Source organism: Oncorhynchus tshawytscha, unplaced genomic scaffold (assembly GCF_018296145.1).
Source record: "Oncorhynchus tshawytscha isolate Ot180627B unplaced genomic scaffold, Otsh_v2.0 Un_contig_9161_pilon_pilon, whole genome shotgun sequence".
NCBI lineage: Eukaryota > Metazoa > Chordata > Actinopteri > Salmoniformes > Salmonidae > Oncorhynchus > Oncorhynchus tshawytscha.
The window spans coordinates 75,001-84,562 of record NW_024608931.1 but is presented as its reverse complement, the minus strand read 5'-3'; the positions used below and the strand labels follow the sequence as shown (position 1 = coordinate 84,562).

The window sequence follows — 9,562 nt, the reverse complement described above, 5'->3', positions numbered from 1 at the left end:
AATGTAGACGTGTTACCCCATAATAAAAAAAGAGTCCCTTTGTGTGAACTCGAAAGGGACTGAGCCCAGATACGGTTTCCCATTATCCACCACCTTGTTTTCTATGATTGGAAATTGTATCTCATCCATTAAAATATTAATGGATTCTTACAGTATGTGGTGCTCTGTAATTGTTACTTATAAAGAGAGAGAGAGACAGGGTGAAGAAAGAGAGAATGTGTGAGTGAAGAGAGAGAGAGAGAGAAGAGAGAGAGGAACAGAGAATGTGAGAGAGAAGAAGATGAGAATGTGAGAGAGAGAGAGAAAGACAAAGATGTGAGGGAGAAGAAGAACAAAGAGAATGTGAGGGAGACAGAACAAACAAGAGAATGTGAGAGAGAGAGAAGAAGAACAAAGAGAATGTGAGAGAGAGAGAAGAAGAACAAGAGAATGTGAGAGAGAGAGAAGAGAACAAGAGAATGTGAGAGAGAGAGAGAGAAGGAGGCTAGAAGAGAGAGGAGGAAAGAGAGAATGTGAGAGAGAGAAGAAAGAGAGAAGAAAAGAAGAGAATGTGTGTGAGAGAGAAAGAAAGAGAGAGAAGAAGAGAATGTGTGTGAGAGAAAAGAAAGAGAGAGAGAAGAAGAGAATGTGTGTAGAGAGAGAGAGAGAGAGAGAGAGAGAAGAGAATGTGTGAGAGAAAGAGTGAAGAAGAAAATCTGTGAGAGAGAGAGTGAGAGAGTGAGAGAGAGAGAGAGAGAAGAGAATGTAGAGAGAGAGAGAGAGAGAAGAAGAAGAGAATGTGAGAGAGAGAGAGAGAAGAAGAGAGTGTGAGAGAATGTGAGAGAGAGAGAGAAGAAGAGAATGTGAGAGAGAGAGAGAGAAGAAGAGAGTGAGAGAGAATGTGTGAGAGAGAGAGAGAAGAAGAGAATGTGAGAGAGAGAAAGAGTGAAGAAGAGAATGTGAGAGAGAGAGAGAGAAGAATAGAATGTGTGAGAGAGAGAAGAGAGAGAGAGAGAGAGAGAGAGAGAAGACGATAATGTGTGTGAGAGAGAGAGAGAGACAGTGAGAGAGAGAGAGAAGAAGAGAATGTGAGAGAGAGAGAGAGAGAGAAGAGAATGTGAGAGAGAGAAAGAGCAGAGAGAGACAGAGAGAGAGAGAGAGAGAGAGAGAGAGAGACAGAGAGAGACAGAGAGAGTGACAGAGAGAGCGAGACAGAGAGAGAGAGAGACAGAGAGAGAGAGTTCTCACAGCTAAGATCTTGTCTCCGATGTGTATCTGACTGGCTTGGTCCACAGCGCTGCCCTTCACAATGCTCTTCACCTGCACCCCAGAGTTCTGCTCCCCTTTGGAGCTGGTGACAGTGAATCCCAGGCCCATGTTGTTCTTACTGAACTGGACACTGTACTCAGAGTCCTCCTCCACATCACACAGCTGCAATACACAACACAGGGAGAAATGTGTTACTATGGAGATACGGAACACAATACACAACACAGGGAGAAATGTGTTACTATGGAGATACGGAACACAATACACAACACAGGGAGAGATGTGTTACTATGGAGATACGGAACACAATACACAACACAGGGAGAAATGTGTTACTATGGAGATACGGAACACAATACACAACACAGGGAGAAATGTGTTACTATGGAGATACGGAACACAATACACAACACAGGGAGAAATGTGTTACTATGGAGATACGGAACACAATACACAACACAGGGAGAAATGTGTTACTATGGAGATACGGAACACAATACACAACACAGGGAGAAATGTGTTACTATGGAGATACGGAACACAATACACAACACAGGGAGAAATGTGTTACTATGGAGATACGGAACACAATACACAACACAGGGAGAAATGTGTTACTATGGATATACGGAACACAATACACAACACAGGGAGAAATGTGTTACTATGGAGATACGGAACACAATACACAACACAGGGTATTGTCCACAGGGGACACCTTCCCCCAAAAATAATTTACATGATCATTTGGTTGTTTTATTGTTAATCAGAAATGGCATTGTTTCAATAATGTGTTAAATATTGTAATATCAATTGTGCAATATTGACTTTGGAGTGTTCTAGGCGCTTATTGGTTCATGCCAGCCAGGCTATGGCGTGTCCTTAATTTGGATCCCTGGACCTTCTCATCTCTTATTGGGTCGTGCCAGCCAGGCTATGGCATGTCCTTAGTTTGGATCCCTGGGCCTTCTCATCTCTTATTGGGTCGTGCCAGCCAGGCTATGGCGTGTATAGGATGCCAGCCGGGTTGTTTAAATAGGATGCCAGCCAGGTTGTTTAAATAGGATGCCAGCCGGGTTGTTTACAGAGGATGCCAGCCGGGTTGTTTAAATAGGATGCCAGCCAGGTTGTTTAAATAGGATGCCAGCCAGGTTGTGTAAATAGGATGCCAGCCAGGGTTTTTTTTTAAATAGGATGCCAGCCAGGTTGTTTAAATAGGATGCCAGCCGGGTTGTTTAAATAGGATGCCAGCCGGGTTGTCTACCTTAACAACAAGCAGCTCTGCAAAGGGTGAAGTACCCTCAACTGAATAACACAGGTAGATAAATACACATGATTAAACCACTGACAGTACGCCTTCTGATCTCTCATAATCTCTGTATCTCCCTTTCTGTCTCTCTTAACGACTTCCTGATGGGCAGACCACTGACAGTACGCCTTCTGATCTCTCATAATCTCTCTCACTTTCTGTCTCTCTTAAAGACTTCCTGATGGGCAAACCACTGACAGTACGCCTTCTGATCTCTCATAATCTCTCTCACTTTCTGTCTCTCTTAAAGACTTCCTGATGGGCAGACCACTGACAGTACGCCTTCTGATCTCTCATAATCTCTCTCACTTTCTGTCTCTCTTAAAGACTTCCTGATGGGCAGACCACTGACAGTATGCCTTCTGATCTCTCATAATCTCTCTCACTTTCTGTCTCTCTTAACGACTTCCTGATGGGCAGACCACAGGCTGTGAGGATTGGCAACAACGCCTCCTCCACGCTGACTCGTAACACAGGGGCCCCCCAGGGGTGTGTCCTCAGTCCTCTGCTGTTCTCCCTGTTCACGTACGACCGTGTGGCTTTGCACGACACCAACTCCATCATCAAGTTTGCTAACGACACCACGGTTGTAACCAACAACGACAATTCAGCCTATAGGGAGGAGGTAAGTGAATTGGCATTGTGGTGCCATGACAACAAACTCTCCCTCAACGTCAAAGCAATACAAAGGAGTTGATTGTTGACTTCAGGAAGCAGAGGAGGGATCAGGCCCCGGTCCAAATCAACGGGACTGCAGGTAGAGAGAGTCACGAGTTTTAAGTTCCTCTGCGTCCACCATCACCGAGGACTTGTCCTGGACCAACAACATCACCCACCTCTCCCCTCCACACATACCTGTTTGCCCATCCTGGACCAACAACATCACCCACCTCTCCACTCCACACATACCTGTTTGCCCATCCTGGACCAACAACATCACCCACCTCACCCCTCCACACATACCTGTTTGCCCATCCTGGACCAACAACATCACCCACCTCTCCCCTCCACACATACCTGTTTGCCCATCCTGGACCAACAACATCACCCACCTCTCCACTCCACACATACCTGTTTGCCCATCCTGGACCAACAACATCACCCACCTCACCCCTCCACACATACCTGTTTGTCCATCCTGGACCAACAACATCACCCACCTCTCCCCTCCACACATACCTGTTTGCCCATCCTGGACCAACAACATCACCCACCTCTCCACTCCACACATACCTGTTTGCCCATCCTGGACCAACAACGTCACCCACCTCACCCCTCCACACATACCTGTTTGCCCATCCTGGACCAACAACATGGACCAACAACATCACCCACCTCTCCCCTCCACACATACCTGTTTGCCCATCCTGGACCAACAACATGGACCAACAACATCACCCACCTCTCCCCTCCATACATACCTGTTTGCCCATCCTGGCCACCCTCTGTTGTTGCTGGGCGAGGAGAGGGAGTGGGGGCGACGAGAGGGAGAGGTCATTGGTTCCCGTGGAGACCGCGACGTCCCTAGCAATCAGCAGTTTGACCCTTGACCCTGCGTTGCGGAGAACGTGAGCCACTTCCTCGTTGCCCATGCCCGCCAGGTCTGTGTCCCCGATACGCAGGATGTGGTCCCCGCTGCGCAGACGCTTGTCCTGGGAGGGACATCACTTTTTAATCACTTTTACAGATTTTTGTGTGTTCTACTTTGACATGTCACATTTTTGTAAAAGCTAACTCAGTCATTTAAAGACAATTCACAAGTGGATGGTTGTCGTACACAGCGGGGTTGAAGATGACACTGGCAAAGTCAAAACGTGTTTGAACCTACGGTGTGTTTCATGTCTATATTATCCAGCAGTGTGACTTTGTCACATTTCACTTAGGCTGATCAAACTAAGTTGATATTGTATTGATTGATTGACTGACATACCAGTCCAGCAGGGCCACTTGGTAGGATGGTTTTGACCAGGACTCCAGAGGATCGACCCCCTACAATGCCGAAGCCCAGCCCCTTCCCATCGTTCTCCAGCTCTATCAACTCTATGTGACGCTTCTGAGAGGGAGAGAGATGGAGGGAGAGACAGAGAGAGAAAGGGGAGAGAGAAAGAAAGAGAGAGAGAGAAAGAGAGACAGACAGACAGATAGAGAGACAGAGATGGTCAACTACACACACAGACAGGTTTTCCTAATTTACTGTAAGACACGGGAACTCACCTCATTGTATAGTATGTTAGACATGGGAACTCACCTCGTTGTAAAGTAGCTAAGACACGGGAACTCACCTCGTTGTAAAGTAGCTAAGACACGGGAACTCACCTCATTGTAAAGTAGCTAAGACACGGGAACTCACCTCATTGTAAAGTAGCTAAGACACGGGAACTCACCTCGTTGTAAAGTAGCTAAGACACGGGAACTCACCTCATTGTAAAGTAGCTAAGACACGGGAACTCACCTCATTGTAAAGTAGCTAAGACACGGGAACTCACCTCATTGTAAAGTAGCTAAGACACGGGAACTCACCTCATTGTAAAGTAGCTAAGACACGGGAACTCACCTCATTGTAAAGTATGTAAGACATAGGAACTGACCTCGTTGTAAAGTATGTTAGACATGGGAACTCACCTCGTTGTAAAGTATGTTAGACACAGGAACTCACCTCATTGTATAGTATGTTAGACATGGGAACTCACCTCGTTGTAAAGTATGTTAGACATGGGAACTCACCTCGTTGTAAAGTATGTAAGACACGGGAACTCACCTCATTGTAAAGTATGTAAGACACGGGAACTCACCTCATTGTAAAGTATGTAAGACACAGGAACTCACCTCATTGTAAAGTATGTAAGACACGGGAACTCACCTCGTTGGCGATATACGACAGGTTCCTTCCCATCGATAAGGTCCTGGAGATTCGTGGAGGCGTACATAACTGGGAAAAGAAGGACACTAATGTCAGCTAATTAGACCTGCTGAAACAACAGGAGAGGAGAACAGTAATGTCAGCTGATCTCGGATTAATTGTCCCTTTCAGATCCTGATGAATCAGACGACATGAACGGGGGGGGAGGGGGGGAACTGATCCTAGATCAGCACTCGTACTGAGACACTTCATGAAAACGCACCCTGGTGTCACAGTGGTGGGATTGGACAAAAAATGTGAGGTGAAAAGGTACCTCTTTGCCCGCATCCACAAAGCATCTCAGAGTATAATCGCTGACCTACGATCTGTCCATAAAATCAAATCAAACTGTATTTGTCACATGCACCGAATACAACAAGTACAGACCTTATCGTGAAATGCTTTACTTACAAGCCCTTAACCAACAGTGCAGTTCAAGAAGAGTTAAGAAAATATTTACCAAGTTGACAAAAATTGAAAAAGTAAAAATAAAAAGTAACACAATAAAAATAACAATAACGCTATATACAGGGGGCACCAGTACAGAGTCAGTGTGGAGGCTATATACAGGGGGCACCAGTACTGAGTCAGTGTGGAGGTTATATACAGGGGGCACCAGTACTGAGTCAGTGTGGAGGCTATATACAGGGGGTACCAGTACAGAGTCAATGTGGAGGTTATATACAGGGGGTACCGGTACAGAGTCAATGTGGAGGCTATATACAGGGGTACTGGTACAGAGTCAATGTGGAGGTTATATACAGGGGCACCAGTACCGAGTCAGTGTGGAGGTTATATACAGGGGGCACCAGTACCGAGTCAGTGTGGAGGTTATATACAGGGGCACCAGTACCGAGTCAGTGTGGAGGTTATATACAGGGGGCACCAGTACAGAGTCAGTGTGGAGGTTATATACAGGGGGCACCAGTACCGAGTCAGTGTGGAGGTTATATACAGGGGGTACCAGTACCGAGTCAGTGTGGAGGTTATATACAGGGGGCACCAGTACCGAGTCAGTGTGGAGGTTATATACAGGGGGCACCAGTACCGAGTCAGTGTGGAGGTTATATACAGGGGGCACCAGTACCGAGTCAGTGTGGAGGTTATATACAGGGGGCACCAGTACCGAGTCAGTGTGGAGGTTATATACAGGGGGTACCGGTACAGAGTCAATGTGGAGGCTATATACAGGGGGTACTGGTACAGAGTCAATCTGGAGACTATATACAGGGGGTACTGGTACAGAGTCAATGTGGAGGCTATATACAGGGGGCACCAGTACCGAGTCAGTGTGGAGGTTATATACAGGGGGTACTGGTACAGAGTCAATGTGGAGGCTATATACAGGGGGTACAGGTACAGAGTCAATGTGGAGGCTATATACAGGGGTACTGGTACAGAGTCAGTGTGGAGGTTATATACATGGGTACTGGCACAGAGTCAGTGTGGAGGCTATATACAGGGGTACCGGTACAGAGTCAGTGTGGAGGTTATATACAGGGGGTACCGGTACAGAGTCAATGTGGAGGTAATATACAGGGGGCACCAGTACCGAGTCAGTGTGGAGGCTATATACAGGGGGGTACCGGTACCGAGTCAGTGTGGAGGTTATATACAGGGGTACCGGTACAGAGTCAATGTGGAGACTATATACAGGGGGTACTGGTACAGAGTCAATGTGGAGGCTATATACAGGGGGTACAGGTACAGAGTCAATGTGGAGGCTATATACAGGGGTACTGGTACAGAGTCAGTGTGGAGGTTATATACAGGGGGCACCAGTACCGAGTCAGTGTGGAGTTTATATACAGGGGGTACCAGTACTGAGTCAATGTGGACGCTATATACAGGGGGCACCAGTATCGAGTCAGTGTGGAGGTTATATACAGGGGGTACCGGTACAGAGTCAATGTGGAGGCTATATACAGGGGGTACTGGTACAGAGTCAATGTGGAGACTATATACAGGGGGTACTGGTACAGAGTCAGTGTGGAGGTTATATACAGGGGGTACCAGTACCGAGTCAGTGTGGAGGTTATATACGGGGGTACAGGTACAGAGTCAATGTGGAGGTTATATACAGGGGGCACCAGTACCGAGTCAGTGTGGAGGTTATATACAGGGGGCACCAGTACCGAGTCAGTGTGGAGGTTATATACAGGGGGTACAGGTACAGAGTCAATGTGGAGGCTATATACAGGGGTACTGGTACAGAGTCAATGTGGAGACTATATACAGGGGTACTGGTACAGAGTCAATGTGGAGGCTATATACAGGGGGCACCAGTACCGAGTCAGTGTGGAGGTTATATACAGGGGTACCGGTACAGAGTCAATGTGGAGGCTATATACAGGGGGCACCAGTACCGAGTCAGTGTGGAGGTTATATACAGGGGGTACCGGTACAGAGTCAATGTGGAGACTATATACAGGGGGTACTGGTACAGAGTCAATGTGGAGGCTATATACAGGGGGTACAGGTACAGAGTCAATGTGGAGGCTATATACAGGGGTACTGGTACAGAGTCAGTGTGGAGGCTATATACAGGGGGCACCAGTACCGAGTCAGTGTGGAGGTTATATACAGGGGGTACCAGTACCGAGTTAGTGTGGAGGTTATATACAGGGGGTACCAGTACCGAGTCAGTGTGGAGGTTATATACAGGGGCACCAGTACCGAGTCAGTGTGGAGGTTATATACAGGGGGTACCAGTACCGAGTCAGTGTGGAGGTTATATACAGGGGGTACCAGTACCGAGTGAGTGTGCGAGAGTACAGGTATCTTATTCATTATGAACTAAAAAGCAAACAACTGATCCTAGATCAGCACTAGACCAGAATAGGATACGATATAACCCACACCCTTACCTGTTTCATTATGAACTAAAAAGCAAAAACTGATCCTAGATCAGCACTAGACCAGAATAGGATACGATATAACCCACACCCTTACCTGAGTCATACACTGTATCTTATTGGTCACGGCGTTGCTTTCTGTGTTTGTGTTGAGAGCATTGAGACTGCCTCCGTAGTTCTGCAGAGGTAGGAAGGGTTTAGCAGGGGGGCTATCTCCTCCTCCTCCTCCTCCACCACCTCCTCCTCCTCCTCCTCCACCACTACTGCTGCTGCTGTTGTTCTGGGCCCAGGTATAGGAGTCACTATGGGAGATGGTCCTCAGGCCCAGAGACATGGCCGTGGAGAGACCCGTGTTGAGGGAAACAGACTTCGGTACTGACTTCTTCTCCTGGGTGAGAGAGGAGAAGGAGGGGGGGGGGGATTTAAATATCTCTGTTTTGCTGACAGGTGTGTCAATGTCGACCACAGAATATCCATCCATCCAACTGTGATCGTGATGTTGTGTAAACCGAAGTCCAATCCATGTCTTTGGTCCATCCTATCTAAACAGCTAATCTAATCCAGTTCCGATATATAGGTAGTAGTCAGTCTGTCTAACAGGTAGGAGATATAGAGGTAGTATACTGTAGTCAGTCTGTCTAACAGGTAGGAGATATAGAGGTAGTAGTCAGTCTGTCCAACAGGTAGGAGTTATAGAGGTAGTAGTCAGTCTGTCTAACAGGTAGGAGATATAGAGGTAGTAGTCAGTCTGTCTAACAGGTAGGACTATATAGGTAGTAGTCAGTCTGTCTAACAGGTAGGAGATATAGAGGTAGTAGTCAGTCTGTCTAACAGGTAGGAGTTATAGAGGTAGTAGTCAGTCTGTCTAACAGGTAGGAGATATAGAGGTAGTAGTCAGTCTGTCTAACAGGTAGGACTATATAGGTAGTAGTCAGTCTGTCTAACAGGTAGGAGATATAGAGGTAGTAGTCAGTCTGTCTAACAGGTAGGAGTTATAGAGGTAGTAGTCAGTCTGTCTAACAGGTAGGAGTTATATAGGTAGTAGTCAGTCTGTCTAACAGGTAGGAGATATAGAGGTAGTATACTGTAGTCAGTCTGTCTAACAGGTAGGAGATATAGAGGTAGTAGTCAGTCTGTCTAACAGGTAGGAGTTATAGAGGTAGTAGTCAGTCTGTCTAACAGGTAGGAGATATAGAGGTAGTAGTCAGTCTGTCTAACAGGTAGGAGATATAGAGGTAGTAGTCAGTCTGT

At 46.8% G+C, this 9,562-nt stretch overlaps 1 protein-coding gene across 1 annotated transcript in view; it reads right to left on the bottom strand.

The window, feature by feature from the left end:
• Nucleotides 1-1,208: 1,208 nt before the first annotated feature.
• LOC112240076 (multiple PDZ domain protein) overlaps nt 1,209-9,562 on the bottom strand; it is a gene marked incomplete at its 3' end in the record, with an annotated part of 27,737 nt that continues 19,383 nt past the window's right edge. The window contains exons 4-8 of the mRNA XM_042313860.1: nt 8,409-8,699; nt 5,418-5,486; nt 4,488-4,610; nt 3,979-4,209; nt 1,209-1,410 (exon numbers count right to left, since the gene is read on the bottom strand). Of these exons, the coding sequence (XP_042169794.1) occupies nt 1,209-1,410; nt 3,979-4,209; nt 4,488-4,610; nt 5,418-5,486; nt 8,409-8,699 (916 nt within the window). The remainder of the gene's footprint in view (nt 1,411-3,978; nt 4,210-4,487; nt 4,611-5,417; nt 5,487-8,408; nt 8,700-9,562) is intronic.